Below are 20,287 nucleotides of genomic sequence, written 5' to 3'. Positions count from 1 at the left end.
GGCCCGGAGCAGCACCAAAAAGCTCAGGGCTGCACAGCGCTGCGTGATCTAGGACGAGAAATCACACAGCTAGTGGAGATGCTCGAGGATGGCAAGAGGCGATCCATACACCAACCCATGCGGGACTCGATCGAGAGTATAAAGGTACTGTATGAGCTGGTTGCTATCCAGCTGCACGATGAAGGAGCTAAGGCGGTGATCAGGACCCACCAGTCTTCTCAAACGTCACCGATTTTTAGACCTCTCCCGGAGCCTAAGAGGAAACAGGCTGCAGGTGCACCAAAACCCCGGACAAAGAGGACCAAGGCAGCGGTCGAGGTCCAGACCACACCAGGAGTAGCAGTCGAAAAGGACGCCCACGCTGAAAGGGAGAGAAAGGAGCCGGAGGAGACCCCATTCCTGACAGTGTCCAACCGACGCAGAAGGAAGAGGCCGCAAAAGCCGACTGGAGCGCTCGCGGACAAGACGCGACCAGATGCCATCGTCATTGCCACCAAAGGCGAAAAGACCCATGCAGAGATACTGCGCAAGGTGAGGACGGACGAAACCCTGCGTGGACTCGGTGATGCGGTCGCCAGGATCAGGAGGACCCAAAAAGGAGAGCTACTGCTACAGCTCAACAAGTCGGGAGAGGAGACGGAGACGTTTAAAAGCCTGGTAGCCAATACGCTGAAGGAGCACGCAGAAGTCCGTAGCCTGTCGCACCGGGTGACCGTAGAGTGCAAGGACCTGGACGAAATAACGGCATAGCGTCATATCTCCGACGACATATCTCCGCCCAGTACATTTTGCCGGCGGAATTATGTCGCTTTTTTTCTGGCGGACTTATGTCGTTTGAAAGCGTCATATCTCCGCTCGGAGATATGACGTTTTGAAACGACATATCTCCGCCGTGTCACAAACGACATATCTCCGCGCGGAGATATGACGTTTTGAAACGACATATCTCCGCCGTTCCACAAACGACATATCTCCGCGCGGAGCTATGACGCTTAGAAGCGACATATATCCGCGCAGCGATTTTGAGCAAATTATGCCGATACACCATCAAAAAATACAAAAAAAAACAAAAAAAACAAAACAAAAGGAACAAATAAATTTGCAGTGGCTACGCAGCGCCCGACGACATGTTCTGACTGATTTTCTGTCCCTCTCGCACATACTCTTTATCTTCAGCAGGTTACCTAACTGTAAATGCACCGTGAAAAATATTGTCTTAATTGAGCAAATATAGCTACTGTAAGAAGGAAGCCGAGCGGGCTGCTCGTTACTGTTGTTTTCATTATGCGAGCAACAAATTTATGTAAAAAACAAACAATTAAAACTAGGCGAAACCACATACATATGCCGGGTTAAACTCTGTAAAGCTAGAGTTTATTTAAGTGCAGACAAATCTAGAGTTTACTCAAATCCTGAATATGTTGTGCATAGCCATGGCCCTCAGAGTGATGAAATGGAAAAAATCAGTGCTCTTAGTGAAATAAAACTGAAGTGCGAAAATAATAGCAATTTCGACACCAAAAAAGTATTCAATGATGTTCTTGCTGAGTAAGTTAATATATTAATTAAAATTTTAATAATACATACTGCCCTGCTACATATGTATGTATGTTTGTACAGTGGCTCACAGCTTAAATGAACCAAAGCACGTTAAAAATTTAAAATTTTCATAACTTCTAAACCATTAAACTTACCAATGAAAATCAAATGACAAACAAAACGAACTTCTTATATTTTTTAACATTTTTCTAAGACGTTTTAAATAATAAATAACAAAAATACTGCCTTTTTCCACCCCACAGCTTATTTTGTTCAAAGAGAATTTGAACCAAATAGGCTGTGGGGGTGTTTTCTAGTGCGCATTTTGTTTTTTTCCTTTTTGCGGGGTAACGGAGAAGAATATCGAACTTTTTTTTTTTGGTTGGTAAGTAAAATTAAAGACTATACAATACCAAGATGTTGCATGAGGAACAAATTCTTTTTCAATTTTTGTTTGACGCTTCATGGTACGGGCGCGCGGGGCTATTACTTCAATTCTCTTTTACGCAACTCGGCTTCGTCAATGCCTCGGTCAGCGTCGAGTCGGTGTGTCTCGAGAGAAAGAATACAAAAACAAAATATGAATCGTCTGCGTGCCGAAACCGTAGGGCAGCGTGATCGCTGATGTCTTTGGCGCGGCACAGTGGGGACTCAGCCGAAATAGTAAAAAAAATTGTATGAGTGCTTTAGATAAATTTAATGTACGCATCTAATAGAGAATTTTCCAATCGAATTTTCAAGATTGTTTTAGTTTAAAGTTTAACATTTTTTCAGTGTGCAAATATTTATTGAACTCATATTCACTAACTAATTTAGCAAGCTGAGACGGCCATAGGTCCCACTGTGCCGCTCCAAAGACATCGGCGATCCGCGACCACCGCTTCGACGGTGCTGAGGCTCGAGAGTCTAGAATTGCCGAACAGACGAAACCGATGGGCAGCGGGGTCGCGGTAGAGACGAAGTACAGTCGAAAAGGGAATTGAAACCCCGCGCGCTCTTTCGTGTCTTTTGGGTTCTAATGTTAGGACCCGCCATAGAACAGCTTTTTGGTCGCTCATGCAACATCTTGGTATTGTATAGTCTTTGGTAAAATCTTAACAGAATTGTATTACAATTTTTTTTATAGGACTGCTCAATTGATTTTTACAGGGGTTTGAAGTTTGAAAAGTGCTCTGGTTCATTTAAGCTGTGAGGCACATACATACATATGTACATATGTATATACTTCAGCGGTCGGCACGCACACATTACATTGCGTTTGTGTGCGTTGACAGAAGTCAAACTAAAACAAAAAGTATTATTGTGTTGCTGTCGACCACTGTTACAAACGCGTTGTGCCGGGTCGCAGTTTGACATGATCGTTCATGTTCTATTACGTGATCCGGTGTTTCTTGCGAATCATGCCCCTTTAAGTCCGTTTGCGAGACTTTGGTCGTCGCTCGGTTTTTGACCGGTAAATGCTCGTTTCGAAGTCCGTCTGCGCGCATTAGCCGTGCCGTCCCCTGATGTACATACATACATATGTATGTACATATGTGTACATGTATGTACATATGTGCATGCGAGCAGACAAGAAATGCACACAGACTGATGTATTATTTTTCTATTCAATTAATTAGGAAAACAAAAGGTGAAGCGGAGATTGAAATAAATTATGACTCTGTCAAACGCACTTTGCAAAGAAAAAGACAGCCTTTCTTGCCAAAGCCTCCATCTTCTGCAGAGAATGTTCTGGAAGCTTTTCAAGACGAAAATATTATGAACCGTTTTGGAATAACCAAGGGAAATACTGCAAATCAGTTCTATAAAAAAGTGTACGCATCGAGCTCGTTTGCTTATTGCATATTTTCATCAGACAAGGTAATCACCTTGATGCAAGCCAACATTCCGGAGCATAATAGGCATTATTTAATTGATGCTACATTTAAAGTGTGCCCTTTTGGAGATTTTAAGCATTTTTTAATAATTTATATTAAATATTTGCAGAAGGTAAATTTCTTCTTATGCTACACTTTATTTACTAACTCTAATCAAAAATTTTTTGTAATTAGATAACCCCTTTTGTTTTTGTTTTGATGACTCGCAAAACGGAGCTGTGTTATCAGCACTTATTCACATATATAGACTCGAACATTTGCTGCCTTAAAGGAGCATCCTTTATATCAGATTACGAAAAGGCAATGCGTAACGCGTTAAAAGGTCTGCATCCCAACATGAATTTTTACGCCTGTTGGTTTCATTTTACTCAAGCATGCAAGAAAAATGCCAAGCAATCGAGTGGTTTTGAAAATACGCTGAAATGCAATAAGAAAGCTTACATGCTATTTATGAAATTTTTGCACTTGCCGCTTTTACCAGAAAGCAAAATTGTCGAAGCATTTAACCTTCTAAAAGGCGAAGCAATAAACTTAAATAAGAAGCTGTTTTCTCCATTTTTAAAATATTTTAATAGACAGTGGCTTAAAAAGGTATATTTTATTTATTGTTTAATAATTGAGTTGTATTTTACTTATTAATTTTTAACCCTAATTTTATAGGAGGGACCAAAAAGCATATCCGTGTTTAAGAGGTCAACTAGAACCACGAGCTCAGTAGAAGCTTATAATTTGAATTTGGGAAATAAAATTCGAGCAAATGGGCACTTTTTTAAATTTGTTCAATGTCTTATTGATGCAGAATATGAAAAAAGTCGCGAGTTTGCTTTACTCTTTCAAAATGGTGGTAATGGAAATCAGACACAGAAGAAGAAATTACGTGTAAGTTGAATACATTTTAAGTTAATCGTTAAAAATAATATGTTAGCTTAATTATTTTTGTTCTCAGGATCGCTCAAAAAAAATAATGGACGCAATGGATCTTTTTGAAAGAGGTGAAATAGATATACAGGGATTTCTGACATGCACTGTTTCCTTAGCTGACCGCTTTTCAAAGCAGGACTTCTTTGAAGGGGTGGACAATGAAAGCAATTTAACTGGAATGTCTTCTGATATGAAATCTTCCACATCGTCACTTTCATCGAATGCTTCTCATTCAAGTCAGTCATCTGATAAATCATTGGTTCAAATGAATCCATGCAATGTGTGCCTATGTAACCCAAAGTCTGTGTTGTTGCGCCCGTGCAATCACGTAAACATTTGTGGTACATGTTGGGATCAAATTGTGGCCCACAACCAAGCAAAAAAAGAGTTGGAAGAAAATGAAAATATAAAGCCAAAGTTGTCCAAGTTGCAACCGAGAAGTCGAAGAGGCCATACGCAATGTTTTTATTTACAATTAACTTGTGTAAGATAAGAACGACAAAATTTAAGAAAACTTCTATTATGATTTCTGTGTATTTGGACTATTGCACATTTTTTAATTTCAATAAAATCATGTTATAAAATGAAATGCTGTCAAAAAAATATAAGTGTATTTTACATGCGAAATTAGTTAATTATTTTCTGGCGGACTTAAGTCGTTTCGAAACGACATATCTCCGCCGTGTCACAAACGACATATCTCCGCGCGGAGATATGACGTTTTGAAACGACATATCTCCGCCGTTCCACAAACGACATATCTCCGCGCGAAATTATGTCGTTTTGAGACGACATATCTCCGCGCGGAGGTATGTCGCTTTAAAACGACATAATTTCGCGCGGAGATATGTCGTTTGTGGATCGGCGGAGATATGTCGTCGGAGATATGTCGCTACCCCCGAAATAACCACCACGGAGGATATATGCGAAGCTCTGAGAAGCCAGATGGAATTGGCGGAGCTGTCTGCGGATGACATCCAGCTGCGAAAGGCATACGGCGGAACCCAGACGGCCACAATCAGGCTGCCAGCGGAGAGCGCCCAGAAGGCTCTGAAAATAGGAGTGCTAAAAGTAGGCTGGGTAAGATGCAGACTGCGTGAGCGAATCAGCGTCACCAAATGCTTCAGATGTCTCGAGTTTGGGCATATGGCACGACAGTGCGGTAGCAAAGTAGACAGGTCCAAGCTGTGTAGAAGATGTGGAAAGGAGAACCACCTGGCAAAGGACTGTAGCCTGGAACCTCAGTGCATGCTCTGCAAAGGAACGAGCGCAGACTGGAAGCACGTGGCCGGCAGCGGAAGATGCCCCCTGTTTAGGAATGCCCTGACTAAAAGATCAGCATGAGGTGCACTCAGCTGAACTTAAACCATTGCGAAGCTGCTCAGTCTCTCCTGAGACAAGCAGTCAGGGAGAGGAAGACCGAAGTCGTGCTCATCTGCGAGCCATTCAGGGTGATACCAGGAAGCGGTTGGACCAGCAGCAGATGCGGCAAAGCGGCCATCTGGGCCGTACAAATCCTTTAACGTGCCATAAAGGATAGCAAGTCAGCCTGCTTCAGGCAGATATGCGAGGAGGCTGACGTCAACCCTTGGGGGACGGCATATAAGGTCGTCACCAAGAGGATAAGGAGCCAGTCAACACCGGAAGTGACCTGCCCGATCCTGCTTCGTAGCATCGTGGAGGCCCTATTCCCACAGCACCCGTATCGGGAGGAGAGCTTCTCGAGCCAAGACTTCGAGGTGTGGCAACAGATTTCTGTTGAGGAGGTGATAGCGGCTACCAGGAGAATTGGGGATAAAAAGGCACCAGGACCGGACGGTATCCCAAACAAGGCATTGAAGCTTGGAGCAACCACCAGACCAGATGAATTTGTTGACACGTTCAACAAATGCCTACGGGAAGGAGTTTTTCCAGAGCAGTGGAAAGTGCAGCGGCTAATCCTTCTGCGCAAAGGAAATAAGCCCCCGGAGGAACCATCAGGATACCGCCCAATATGTTTGCTGGATACGGTCGGCAAAACCCTGGAGAGAATCGTCTACAGCCGCCTGCAAGTTGTGATCTAGGAGAAGGAGGCCTTATCGGAGTCCCAGTACGGATTCCGGAAGGCCAAATCAACGGTCGACGCCATCAAGGCAGTCACCGACATCGCATCCAGAGCGATCGAGGGAATAAGATGGAGATTTGGCACAAAGGAGTACTGCGCGGTGGTGACCCTGGATATCCGTAACGCGTTTAACTCAGCGAACTGGACTCAGATAAACGAGGCGCTCGGGAGAATTGGAGTTCCCACCTACCTGATTCGGATAATAGCCAGTTACCTGTCGGGTAGGGTACTGAGGTACGAGACAGAGGAGGGACCAAATCTCTACAGGGTGACAGCCGGAGTTCCACAGGGATCAGTCTTAGGACCTCTACTGTGGAACATAATGTACGACGACGTCCTGAGACTCCAGCTCCCGCAGGGATGCACGCTTGTCGGTTTCGCTGACGATCTCGCCCTGGTCGTGGTAGCCACAGAGCTCCGAGATGTCGAGGCGACGGCCAACGAGGCAATCCGGATCGTATCCAACTGGATGGAAAACGCAGGATTGGACCTGGCTGGCCACAAAACGGAGGCTGTACTCATCACGAGTCGGAAGAAGGTGGAGTACGCGACGTTTCGCGTGGGTAATGCGACTATCAAGTCGCAGGAGTCAATCCGGTACCTAGGCGTGATGCTGGATGACCGATTGAACTACCGGGCCCACATCGAGTACGTGAGTCAAAAAGCCTCCCGGATGCAGGCAGCACTCGCAAGGATGCTCCCGAATATTGGTGGACCCAAGGCAGGTCGACGCTTACTCCTGGCGAGAGTAGTGGCCTCGATTCTACTGTACGCTGCGCCGGTGTGGTCTTCAACCCTATCCGGCAACATGAGTCTTAGAAGAAAGATGTCAGTGCCATATCGGCTCTGCGTTCTTCGAGTAGTGTCTGGATATAGGACGGTGTCGGATAACGCAGCCCTGGTCCTCGCGGCCATGATACCGGTGGATATACTAGCGCTCGAGATGACGCATGTATATGAAGCGCGCGCAGAGATGCGAACTAATGCATCGCTAGAGACCATCCGTGCGTCGGAAAGGCGGGCGTCAATAGAAAAATGGCGGCAAGATGGGACACGGCCACAAATGGACGGTGGACCCATAGAATAATCCCGGACATTGAGTCATGGATAGGGCGGAGAAGCGGAGAGATAAACTACCACCTCACCCAATTCCTGACGGGTCACGGAGGATACAGGAAGTATCTGCATAGTTTCAAACACGAGGATACTCCCGAGTGTCCTGAGTGTTCGAATGAGAGCGAGGATCCGGAGCATGTGATCTACCACTGCACGAGGTACCGCTCAAGTGCAGAGTATTTCCCACGACCAGAGGAGCTAATGGCGTTCATGACGGAGTCCGACGAGAACTGGCAGCGCGTTAGCAACACCCTAATAGCCATCCAGAGCGATCTGAGAAGATGCGAAAGGGAGCGACGCGTAGAGGAGAGTACCTAAAGTAGGCAACCCATTCCCGCGAAGTAATACTTTGCGGTGATCCCGCGGGGAATGAGGTGTGCAGCTGTGCGTGGTGGTGAGTTTAGCTGGGAAGCCCCGAAGGGGTAGTCCACTTCGTTGACTGGTACGGGCCGGTCGCGTCTCTTAGAGATTTTCACCCACCGTGGCGTATCCATGGAAAAAAAAAAAAAACACACACACACACACACTGTAGGCGACGCTGGATATAGACGCGCTTCTAACAGCAGCAGAGAACCTAGCTGCCGCCGGTGACGCCGAAACAAGCGCGAGATCCATCTCCAGGACCGTCGTAGCGGCATGTGATGCAGCTATGCAGCGAAGAAAGCTAGGAGGAATTAGACACCGCCCCGTACCATGGTGGAACGAGCACATCGCCCAAGCAAGGAGGGAGTGCTGCGCAGCGCGAAGCGCGTACCAGCGATCCTGAGGTACACCACAGTTTGGGATCAAAGGGGTGGCATTCAAGGCAAACCGGAGAGCCCTTAGAGACGCCATTAGAAGCAGAAAGGCCAAATGCTTCCAGCAGCTCTGTGAGGCGGCAGATGCAGAACCCTTCGGAGGGGCATACAAGTTGGTCATGGGAAAGCTCTGTAGGCAACCCACCCCCAAGTGCCCTGTCCTGCTGAGGGAAATTGTGTGCACACTCTTCCCCCGGCAACCACCACTCCAGGAGGCAGACAGCGTAGAGGATCAGGCACAGGCGGCCACCACCACCTTCTCGGTGAACGAGGTGCAGGAGGTCACTGGCAAACTGAAGAACGGCAAGGCGGCTGGACCCGACGGAATCCCCAACGCGGCCCTAAAATTCTTGGTCAGTGCCCACCCAGAGGTATTCACACGGATGTACAACCAGTGCATCCAGGAGCGGTGCGTACCACTAGCATGGAAACGCCAGAGACTTGCCCTGGTACCCAAGCCAGACAAGGACCTAAGCGACCCATCGGCATACCGACCACTATGCATGCTAGATGGTGTGGGTAAGATCTTCGAGAGGCTGGTATGCAACCGACTCGAGGCCGAGCTGACGCAACGAAATAGCCCCTCCACACTCCAATTCGGGTTCAGGAAGCAGAGGAGCACCACCGACGCCATCCAGATGGTCACGAGCCTGGCCAGAGAAGCCAATGCAGGAACGCGATGGGCAGGAGGCACGAAGGAATACTGCCTAGTATACACACTAGACGTCCGGAACGCCTTCAACTCGGCCAGCTGGAAGAGCATCCTCCATGCACTGAAGAGGAGTGGTATATCCCAATACCTGATCCGGACGCTGCGAAGTTAGTTCACGGACCGCGTCTTGCTGTATGACACGGAAGATGGAGCGAAGCAGCACATGATCACCGGTGGCGTCCCACAGGGTTCGGTCCTAGGGCCGATCCTGTGGAATGCGATGTACGACGACATCCTGCGTCTGGAACTACCGGAAGCCTGCACACCGGTGGGCTTTGCGGACGACATCGCACTAGTGACGGTAGCAAAGCACATCAGAGGAGCAGAGCAGAAATGCAACGCAGCAGTGGAAAGCATAACAGCATGGCTCACAGCGAACGGACTGTCTCTAGCGGAGAAGAAAACGGAGGCTGTGCTCATAAGCAGCAGGAAGGTGGTCGAACAGGCGTGCGTGATGGTTGGCAGCACTGCCATCAGGACCAAGCCCGCCCTAAAATACATAGGGGTAGTACTCGACCAGCGACTAACATTCATAGCGCACCTGGAGTACGTAAGCGCGAAGGCAGCCACAGCTGCCATCAGTAGGATGATGGCCAACACTGGAGGGCCAAGACAACGCAGCAGACAGCTCATCGCCGGAGTGGTCACCTCCATAATCCTATATGAATCGGTTGTGTGGGCACCAGCAATGAGGGTGCCGTCATACAGCAGGGACAGCAGAGGCGCATACAGAAGCTGTGCCTTCAGGGCACATGCTGTTTCCGGACGGTGTCAGAGGACGCCGCACTAGTGGTGGCAGGCATGGTCCCGCTAGACCTCCTGGCGGACGAGCGGCAGAGCTGCATGACAGTCGGTAGCGAACGCCGCGAGGGCACTATAGCACGCTGGCAACGGCGATGGGACCAAGCCGAGAATGGAAGATGGACGAGACGGCTAATCCCCCAGCTGAGACCATGGATGCAGCGGAAGAGAGGCCAGATTGACCACTACCTCGGCCCACTGCTAACGGGGCATGGCTGCTTCAAGCAATACTTATTCCGCTTCAAGCATGCCGATGATCCGTACTGCAGCTACTGCGGACCAGGAGAAGATAAAGACGCGGAGCACGTCTTCTTTTCCTGTCCCCGCTTTCGTCGGGAACGAGAGATGCTAGGAGAGGTGAGCCCAGGAATAAGTGCAGACACCCTCACCGAGCGGATGATAGCCGACGAGCAGACGTGGCACGCGGCTGCCAATATGGCAGCAAGCGTCATAAGAGAGCTGCATAGGCTGGGGAGATGCCGAACTACCTAAAGCCATAGAAGACACCAAGCTCCGCACCGCGATGTAATGCCTAGCGGCAGTCCCGCGGGAACGGACCTACCCTCAACATTCCCACCACCCGGTATTGTTAATATTGTTTTTTCAATAAAAAAAAAAAAAAAAAACACTGTAGGCGATGGTCAGTGACTACCTGGACAACAGATGGTTGATGTACGATACGGATGATGGCCCTCGAGCATACTCCATCACGGGAGGAGTCCCACAATGATCTGTACTAGGACCTCTATTGTGGAATACCATGTACGATGGAATCCTTCGCCACAACTTCCAGCAAGGAGTCGAAATCGTGGGATTCGCTGACGATGAATGAGCTGCATGAATGAGGCAATACAAACCATAAGCGACTGGCTAAGCCTGGCAGGGCTAAAACTTGCCGAGCAGAAGACGGAAGCGGTCCTCATCAGTATGTAAGGAAGTTCTCAGGCCGAGGTACAGCTTCTCAGTTTTTCCAGGGCCCGGTCCTTCCCCACAGCAAAATTTGTTGTGTGAGGACCTAAGGAAAGAGCCGTTCGTGGCGAAAGCGCGCCCGTGGAGTGGATCGTGGGACGGTCGGCCCTGGCCCGGCCACGAGGCGTGGGGGAACCCATGCTTGGGAGCTGCAGAGACGTGCGTTGGGGTCACACGTGGCGGGAGAAGGGGTTCGGGTCAGGGATCGGAGGGGTGTGGGAGAGGGGAGCCCAGCTTAGCAGATGCCGCATGATCCACTCACATCTGCGTCGCCGGGTCCCCAGGGCGTGGGTGTAGGAGACGGAACCCAGTTTTGCGGATGCCGCGTGAATCCACGACTCACATCCAGCATCGTCGGGTCCCCAGGGGAGAAAGGTGTAGGAGAGGGAAACCCAGCTTGGTGGATGCCGCATGATCCACGACTCACATCCACTTCGCCGGGCACCCAGGGAAAAGGGAAGAGAGGGGGAGGGGGTGAGTGATTCCTACGGGCGAAAGTTCTGAAACAGGTGGGTTGAGGTTGGTGTCTTTATTGTTTTCGGATCATTTCCCTACTTAAAACCCCGCACCGGCAGCGGGGGAATAAGCGACAAAAATATAATCGACAACATGTGGATATAGATATGCATGCAACAACTGTGGGAAAATTCTTCTCCTGAGCTTATACCCTGCCTACTGCACCGATCTATCCCCCCCAGAGCTCACATACGTGAGGTGGCTCACCCTTGTTCCTTCGTTGGGTCCTGGTATCCTGCGGAGGGTCCTCGTCACTTCGGTCACGGCTTATTTCATACACCGCGTGGGCGCGGTCGCTGCTTATTTTGTACACCGCGTGGGGTCTGGACACTGCTTATTTTGTACGCCGCGTGGGGTCTGGACACTGCTTGTTTTGTGCACTTATTTTGGCTTCCGCCGCACGACCGTGGCTCAGCCCTCGGAGATCACTCTCGAGCCTGGCCCGCGCTGGCCCGTGCCAGGCCTCGGCTTTTCTTTTTGGCAGCTTCTCTGCCGCTTCGCTGCTGCGCAGCTTTCGGCTGCCGGCCTCGGCTCGGGGGTGTATGGATGCATCGCCGTCGGCTCTCTTCTTCGGCTGCGTGGGCGTAAGACCGATCGGCGGCTCTCTCCGTTTCCCTCTCTTTCATGTTGGTTTTCTTTGCTGCGTGGCCGTAGTATGCGTCGTTTTCCCTCCCTTTCGTGTTGGTTCTCTTACTTTGACTGAGTACTTTTCCCTCTCTTTCATGTTGGTTCTCATTGCTCTACTGATAAGTAAAAGGCCTCACTGTTTTGGGGTTTTCTTAGCCTATTTCTTATTTTAATTGGGGAAAATAAGGGTTCATTGTTGTCTTGGTAATAATAATAATGAGATTATAATGATAATGAAATGAGATAATAAGCCCTCGGGGCTGTCACTTCAGGGGATGGTGTTGTGGTCAGTTTTTGTGGAGGCTTATGCCTTCACAAGTAGTAGAAAACAGGTGGAGACGACGGGGATAACCGTAGGAGGAGCCGCAATTACCTCAAAACGAGCGATAAGGTACGTGGGAGTTATGCTCAACACCCGGCTGTCGTTCAGAGAGCACCTGCAGCAGACACACCAGAAGGCACACGGCGTAGTCATGGCGGTTTCACGAATGATGTTGAACCATAGAGGCCCAAAGTCGACGAGCAGGAGACTGCTGAGACCAAGAGTTACACTAAGGCCATTGAGTCGGACTTCAGACTTGGCGCCCTGCGGGTTAGCTCGGCGTTCCGTACAGTCTCCTGTGAGGAAAGGTATTCCCACACGTAGGGGGCAGTATAGGGTTAAGCGCTAACGGCCGTTATCCGGGGATATCCGGAGGCGGCGAATTCCCGAGCAGAGCTCTCCCGGGGACCCAAGATGAGAGGGGAGGACCCCTGGAGAGAGAGCAGCGGGATGACGGGATCGGGCCGGCAGTGGCCCAGCGCATGACCAAATATGGTCATGAGATCACGCCACCAGCCAGGTCCCGTTGGAAAGCGACAAGGGAATGAAGGAACGCCGATGGAAAAATACGGGCACCGCATGGCGGAAAGTGCCGTTAGCGCCAGGTGGCATCGGCGGCGCCGACGCAGAAGCGAGCCTATAAGAGGAGGGCCGCGACCAGGAACGGGACAGTCAGCAAGCGGAGCTAGCAAGAGTGAAGTGAATAGTGAGCCACAAGAGTGAGACCAAGCGAAGGGAAAGAACTCTAGAAAGCGAACGCGTTGTGTGAGGATTGAGAGGCGGACTCGAGCGTGCAGCCAAGAGCCAAAGACCCCAATCCCTTGAACCAACGGTGCCACGCTTGAAGCGCATCCCACCAGGAGTGAGGCACCCTCGGGCCGAAAAGCCAAGTGAGTCGAGTGAGAGCGAACGCGTCAGGCGCCTGACTGAGAGGCGGATTTGGGCCACGTGCCAAGAATCGCTAGCCCCAGTCAGTAGAGCCGGCGGTGCCACGTTCGGCGACGCCGTGGGGGGCCCAGGGAGCGACACGGTCATCGAACCACAGAGGAGAACCAAGAGGAGAACCAGCACCGGAGTCGGAATAGCGTAAGATAGACTTAAGATACCAATAAAGCATATTAGCATACCAGTACAAGACCCAACCCGTGCCTTCTTACTTGTCGTCGGGGCAACATACAAATATTGTTGCGGCGAGCCAACCGACCGCTGAGCCAGCCCAGCTGCATCAGACGGAAAAGAACGGTTCGTTACAACTGGCGCCCAACGTGGGGCCTCTCGAAAAGTAAAAGACAAAGTGCATTTGGGAAGGGCGGTATTGAGTTTGGTATCGCGAGGGCATAAAAATGAGGAGCCGACGATGGGTTCATTCATTGAGGAAAGAGGACTTGGTCCAGTGCGCGCGGGCGTGCGGTCTTCGATTGAAAGGCACGCTGACCGAGATGCGCCGAATCTTCAAGGAGTGGATAGAGAAGCACGGAGAGGAACCGGAGTATGCGAACGCGCTCGAGGCCTGGGAGATGAAGGCGGGAGGAGCCGTGACCGCGGCCCAGATGGAGGACGGGGCGGATCCATACGAGCGCCTGACGCTGCCGGCGAGTGCGGAGCAATTAACGCTGTGAAGACGGCCGTCCGAGACCCAAGAGGAGCTCATCGCGAGCCTGGCGGTCCCGGTGAAAAGCCGGTCGCCTAGCCGACCGCGGGCAGAGAGTGGGAAGAGGCCAACCAGGCCAGCACAGCCGGAGCAAGGGAGCGCGAGAAACCCACAGGGATTGGAAGAAGGGAGAGCAGGGGAGGATCGTCGACGGGGACTCGATGAACAAGCCACGAGACCGCCCAGTTCGAGTTTTGCCCACGTCGCCAAGCGGGTCAGGGAGTGGTCGTTTCGGTTCGACGGAACGGCGAAACCACTCGAGTTCCTGGAACAGATCGAGTGGTCAGCCGACATGTACGGGTTGGAGTTGAATTTAATTCCGCGAGCCATGCCTGAGCTGCTAAATGGTCGGGCGCTCATGTGGTTTGTAGCCAACAACAGGCAGTGGCAGACATGGAACGCATTTGCGCGTAGCTTCCAAGCATACTTCCTGCCGAGGGGGTATTTTGAAAAATTACTCCAGGAGGTGAGGTTGAGGAAGCAAAGATGGGGAGAGCCATTCAAGGACTACATGGTGGAGATGCAGACCCTCATGCGGCCACTAAAATGCACGCCCGAAGAGCAGTTGGAGCTCATTAGAGACAACAGCATGCCCGATTTGAGGGTGTTCATCCGGCCACATAGGTGCAGAGACCTGGATCACATGATGACGCTGGCCGACGAATTTGAGGCTCTGGAGAGGGACCGGCTGGAGTTCCAACGGGAGTGTCCGGCGAGTAAAGCAAAAGCAAACAATCCGTTCGCTCGTCCGGCAGTAACGGAGATATGTCGCCGCTGCCAGGGCGAAACGACAGCCAGCTCTGATTCGACAGGGGAAAAAAGGCCGGTCCCAACGCGGCGGGACGACCAAGCGAACACGAACATAGAGGCTGGGTTCGTGAAAAACCCAGCCCAGGCGTGTCGACGATGCGGAAGTGACCGCCATTGGGCACAAGCATGCAATGGCCGACCTATAACATTCTGCTGGAGGTGCGGCAAGGTAGGAGCCCCGACATGGCAGTGCTGCCAGAAAGCGGGAAACGCCCCGCGACCCAAGCCGCGGAGGGCCGTGCCAGGGTCGCAAGACGAAGCCCCCCAAAGCTCATAGGAGAACTCACGGAGGAGGATGTCCAGCTGTCGGCGGTGGTGAGGATCGCGGGCAGCAACTGGAAAGCAACGGTCGATACCGGGGCGACAAGCAGTTTTATCAGCTGCGAGGCGGCGAGTAGACTGGGGGAAGAGAGGCGACAGAAAGAGACGAGGAAGCTGGTGCGGCTGGCTGACGGACGCAGCCGGGAAATCAATTCCCAGATCGAGGTGGAGCTGGCCTTCGGGACAAGATCGTTACAATCCCGCTTCTCGTGTTGCCCGGAGTAATAGATGAGCTGGTCCTGGGATGGGATTTCCTCGCCGCGGTCGGAGCAGAGGTGACCTGTGCGGGACACAGGGTTGTAATCCCTGCGAGAGGCCACCGCCAGGGGCGGTTGGAGGAGAAGTTGTCAGTGGCGGTGGTAGCGAACACGGGAGGGTCTGTCGAGCCCGCATCCGACGGAACGCGAGCGGAGGAGGGATCGGTTGAAAACTTCCTGGCAAAGGAGTTGGAAGAGTTCCGAGAACTGAAGGGAGTGTCGAACATAGCTACACACACGATCACTATGAGTGATGCCCAGCCGGTCAAACAGCGTTACTATCCGAAAAATCCCAAGATGCAAGCCGAAATTAACCAACAGGTTGACGAACTGCTGGAAAGAGGGTGTATTGAGCCATGGAAGAGTCCGTACAGTTCACCCATCGTGATGGTCAAAAAGAAGACGGGAAAGTGGAGATTATGCGTGGACTTCAGACAGATAAACGCGAAGTCCATCAAGGATGCGTACCCCATGCCAAGAATAGACTATATTTTGGACCAGCTCAGGGAGGCACGGTTCATCAGTAGCTTAGACTTAAAGGACGGATATTGGCAGATACCACTGGAGGAAGGCAGTAGAAAGTTCACCGCGTTCACGGTGCCCGGCAAAGGGCTGTTTCAGTGGCAGGTGATGCCGTTCGGACTCCACTCAGCCTCGGCTACGTTCCAGAGGGCATTGAACCAGGTGATAGGCCCCGAGATGATGCCACACGCGTTCGCGTACCAAGACGACATCATTGTCATCGGCCGTACCGAGGAGGAGCACAAGCGCAACCTCGAAGAAGTTTTTCGACGGTTGAAGAACGCAAACTTGCGCCTAAATGTGGACAAGTGTCAATTTTTTAGGAAGGAGCTACGATACCTGGGGCATTTGGTAACGGGAGACGGAATCTGCACCGATCCCGAGAAAGTGGCGGCCATTAAGGAGTTGCAGCCGCCAGCGAGTGTCAAAGAGCTACGACAATACTTGGGCGTGGCCTCCTGGTACAGGCGTTTCGTAAAAGGATTCGCCACGTTGGTGCAGCCCCTCAGCACTTTGCTGAAGAAGAAGGCCAAGTGGGAATGGTCAACGGAACAGCAACAAGCGTTCGAGGACGTAAAAAGTCGGCTGACAGCAGACCCGGTGTTGGCATGCCCGGATTTCTCAAAGAAATTCGTGCTCCAGACGGACGCCAGCGACTACGGACTTGGGGCGATCCTGACGCAAGAGACGGAGAAGGGCGAGAGGGTCATCTCATACGCCAGTAGGACTCTGAATAGCGCAGAAAAGAACTATTCGGCGACTGAAAAGGAGTGTCTGGCCATTGTATGGGCTATAAGAAAGCTAAAGCCCTATCTGGAGGGATACCATTTCAAGGTAGTCACAGATCACATGGCGTTGAAATGGTTGAACAGCATCGAGAGCCCAACAGGGAGGATCGCCAGGTGGGCGCTGGAGCTACAACAATACGACTTCGAAGTGGCATATAGGAAAGGGCAGCTGAACGTAGTGGCGGACGCACTGTCCCGACAGCAATTGGCGGAGCGATGCCTGAGAACCACCGAGGAGGAAGCAGAGAAGGGTCACGAACCGGAGGCAGAGTGCGGATGGATTAAAAAGGTCAAAGAGAGGATGAGGACGGAACCGAGGAAATATCCGGATTACGTCGAGGAAGCAGGCCGGATATACCGGCACATCCCGCACCGAGCTGGAGAAGAGGAGATAGCATCATGGAAGTTATGCGTCCCAAAGGATCTAAGAGAGAGAGTCATAAGAGAGAATCACGACTCGCCGGAGGCGGGGCACGCGGGCGGCAGAAGGACGATGGCCAGAGTAGCCGCCCGGTACTACTGGCCGGGGATGCACCGAGATGTGAGGACATACGTGAGAAAGTGTGAAATCTGCATACGCTACAAACCAAGTCAACTGCAGGCGGCCGGAAAAATGCTGACACAAGTGCCAGAGGAGCCGTGGGCAACGGTGTGTGCCGACTTCGTGGGCCCTCTGCCCAGGTCAAAGCATGGGAATGCCATGTTATTGGTGATGGTGGATCGGTTCTCGAAATGGACCGAGTTGGTCCCCTTGAGAAAGGCCACTGCGGAAGCACTAACAAAAGCGTTCCGAGAGCGCATCGTGTCCCGGTTTGGCGTGCCGAAGGTGGTGATCACGGATAATGGCGTCCAGTTCACCAGTAGAGCTTTTAAGAGGTTTTTGGAGCAGATGGGTGTACGGCATCAGTTCACGGCCCCGTACACGCCGCAGAAGAAACCGACGGAGCGAACTAACCGGACAGTGAAAACTATGATAGCGCAGTTCGCCGAAGGGAACCAGAGGAACTGGGATGAGAAATGGCCAGAGATAATGTTGGCCGTAAATTCAGGGGTGTCCGAATCCACCGGGTACTCGCCGGCGTTTGTGGTCCAAGGGAGAGAGACGAGGCTACCAAAGGCTCTATACGATGACGAAGCGCTTGGCACAGGACAGGGCACGCCCACTCCGGACGAGAACGCGGCCAAGTTGAGAGAGGTATTTCAACTGGTGAGGCGGAATCTCGGAAAAAGCGGCGCAGGACCAGGCGTGGTATTATAACCTGAGGAGGAGAGCGTGGAAACCCACGATTGGAGACAAGGTATGGGCCAAGCAACACCATCTATCCAACGCGGCCGAAGGGTTTGCGGCAAAACTGGCCCCGAAATATGACGGTCCCTACACCATAATGGATTTCGTGTCCCCGGTCATTTGTAAATTAAAGAAGGACAGCGAGAAACGGACGCGGACCGCCCATATAGTGGACCTGAAGCCACAACCCGGGGAAGGAACCCCTAAAACAGGCCCTGGAACCGAAGCGTAGACGACGCACAAGGAGGGGCAACGGGCGAGGCATACGGAGAAGGAAGGACGAGCACGAAAGACAGAGACTAGCGGCAGGGGCAGAAAGGAGAGTCCCAGCTGGATGCCACGCAGGACAAGGTCGTACGGGATACTCTTACAACTAAGGTTCAGTAAAACGAAGAACCACGCGTGTCACGCAGGACATGAATCGCCCACAAGGGAGGAGCGGGCGGCCCAACTTAATGCAACGCAGGACAAGGCCATACAGGATACTCTTACAACTAAGGTTCAGTAAAACTAAGCAGCAGACGGCGGCCGGCGGACCAATAAAGAAGGACCTACAAGAGGAAAAAAGGAGGATTAGCTCGTCAGCCAATAGGAACCGATCAAAGGCAAAGAAGGTAGAAGATACCCGGGTTACCACTATCCCAGGGGGGCGGGTTGCGTGGTGCGTCGACGGACGAGGGGGCACCCGAGAAAGGGGTTCCGAGATGAGCAGAAGTTCGGGTCCGGGTCCAGGGCATAGAGGCCAGCTGCTAACGTCGGGGATGGCGGGACAAAAGCGGATGCCGCCCGTGCGCGGTCTACCGGCTGGGGAATCGGATGATCCCTGGGTCCGAGGCGCTGCACGGGGGTGACATCCGCGTCTAAGCCGATCCAGAGACGGGCGGAGCTGGCCACGGGGGGCGGGCCGATGTTTGGCAGCACGGGCGAAAGGTCGGAGGACCTATTGATCACGAGCTGGGAGATCGGTCAGCACCCTGGACTGGAACCCAAGGACGGGCTGGAAGAAAGGCAAGGTGAGATGAGGAACCCAAGAACTCGGGAGGCTTACCAGATTCAAGGCGAAGCCAAACAACACGTCGCCAGACCTGGAAGTAGAAAGGGCCAAATAAAAAAAAAGGGGAAAAAGGAAGAAAAAGTGGGAACCGAAGGAAAGCTAACAAAACCAGGGGGCACCCTAGTGTTAACGCGGCGAGAGGCGCGGATAACTTTCAAAACGGGAGCGAGCGAGAGAGCCAGCTGGAAGGCAAGAGAGAGCCGTCCCACGGGCTCATGTAAGGCACCGTTACAAGGAACGGTGAGCACCGGCACGAGCCCTTATAAAGGGGGGAGCAGCGCACGATCAGGTCTTTTCAAAAGTTGACCACGTGGGAAAAGAAAGGGTAAGATGCAGCAGCACTTAATAAGGTATATAACGGAGCAGCGAAAATGGATTCGCCGCGGGTATCAGGCTATGGGTGATACGCAAAGTCGGCGGCAGGCGTACCAGGTCGAGCGCGAGGAGCAAAGGGCGAGTAGGAGTAGGTCCCCGGAGCCTCACCGCTAGTGTCAACCGCGGGATCCATGGGACCGACGGTGTCCCCCGTGGTATCGCCGGGGTACACCGAGGCGGAAAGTGACCTGGAATTGGTGAGCTGGGAGCCGGCGCCACGGAGAAAACGCGCACGCGAGGCGAAGCGCGAGGAGCCCCGGACCAGCAGACTCGAGGAGCCCCACACCAAGCGCGAGGAGCCCCGGACCAGCAAGCACGAAGAGCCCCGCACCGGCAAGCGCGAGAAGCCCCACCCCAGCAAGCGCGAGGAGCGGCCTGAGGGAGGAAGGAGGGGGCGCACGGAGACGCGGAAGGAGGAGCCCAGTGAGCGGGCCTCGAAGCGGGAGTCCACGCGTTCGACGCGTACGGCCAAGGAAGAGGAGTCGTCGGCACGCACAAGGGGGAGGTCGACGGCGCGGCGAGGGGATCAGCGGCCGACAGACCCACAGGTCGAGAAGCCGCAGACAACGCCGACCGAAACCGCGTCTGCGTGCGGAAGCGGAGAAGGCAAGGGCGACGCGGGCGGAGGGCGCGGCAGGCGGGCTGGCGGTGATCTCCAGCGATGAGGAGGAGGCGGAGTGCCCACCAGTGCCGAAGGCGGCTCGAGTCCAGTCGCCCGAAGAGGAGTGGCAGGAGAGGCTACGACGAGCCGAGGTGGAGGAGGAAGAGCTCTGGCAGCCACCCCCTGAACATGTCGAGTCCGAGGAGGAGCCACGGCCGCAGGCCCCACCGTCACCGGGGGCAGAGGAAGAGCTGTTCCAGCATCGGCCGCCGGCTGACAACGCGCGCGGTCAAGGGGATCAGCAGCAGCAGCGTCAGCA

General features: G+C 52.5%; 2 protein-coding genes across 5 annotated transcripts; both read left to right on the top strand.

Moving 5' to 3' along the window:
• Positions 1 to 1,252: 1,252 nt before the first annotated feature.
• On the top strand, positions 1,253 to 4,964 carry LOC117186024. 4 transcript variants are annotated; one of them, XM_033386054.1, is made up of 5 exons: positions 1,253 to 1,548; positions 3,159 to 3,528; positions 3,591 to 4,007; positions 4,077 to 4,295; positions 4,363 to 4,964. In XM_033386054.1, exons 1-5 carry the CDS (start codon positions 1,454 to 1,456, stop codon positions 4,828 to 4,830), a joined length of 1,569 nt encoding a protein of 522 aa, XP_033241945.1. In that variant the 5' UTR covers positions 1,253 to 1,453; the 3' UTR covers positions 4,831 to 4,964. The 4 variants fall into 4 exon arrangements, 2 of the variants coding, with proteins under 2 accessions (XP_033241945.1, XP_033241946.1); XM_033386055.1 differs by lacking the exon at positions 1,253 to 1,548 and adding an exon at positions 2,862 to 2,992; XR_004471190.1 differs by lacking the exons at positions 3,159 to 3,528; positions 3,591 to 4,007 and having other exon boundaries at positions 1,256 to 1,548; positions 4,363 to 4,704.
• A 14,534-nt stretch (positions 4,965 to 19,498) lies between these two features.
• Positions 19,499 to 20,032, top strand: LOC117186882 (FK506-binding protein 4-like). Its single transcript, XM_033388166.1, has one exon. The coding sequence runs from the start codon at positions 19,499 to 19,501 to the stop codon at positions 20,030 to 20,032; it is 534 nt and encodes a 177-aa protein (XP_033244057.1).
• The last annotated feature ends 255 nt before the right edge of the window (positions 20,033 to 20,287 follow it).

This window comes from Drosophila miranda, chromosome XL (genome assembly GCF_003369915.1).
Source record: "Drosophila miranda strain MSH22 chromosome XL, D.miranda_PacBio2.1, whole genome shotgun sequence".
NCBI classification, from domain to species: domain Eukaryota; kingdom Metazoa; phylum Arthropoda; class Insecta; order Diptera; family Drosophilidae; genus Drosophila; species Drosophila miranda.
The sequence above is the reverse complement of the archived record's forward strand: the minus strand, read 5'-3'. Positions and strand labels throughout refer to the sequence as shown.

Bases quoted from the DNA above. Each gene is read 5' to 3' on its own strand.
- LOC117186024 (XM_033386054.1), top strand. From the start codon at position 1,454: ATGGAAAAAATCAGTGCTCTTAGTGAAATAAAACTGAAGTGCGAAAAT. The intron at 1,549-3,158 runs GTAAGTTAATAT...TCAATTAATTAG, and splicing joins TTCAATGATGTTCTTGCTGA to GAAAACAAAAGGTGAAGCGG. The intron at 4,008-4,076 runs GTATATTTTATT...CTAATTTTATAG, and splicing joins ATAGACAGTGGCTTAAAAAG to GAGGGACCAAAAAGCATATC.
- LOC117186882 (XM_033388166.1), top strand. From the start codon at position 19,499: ATGGGACCGACGGTGTCCCCCGTGGTATCGCCGGGGTACACCGAGGCG.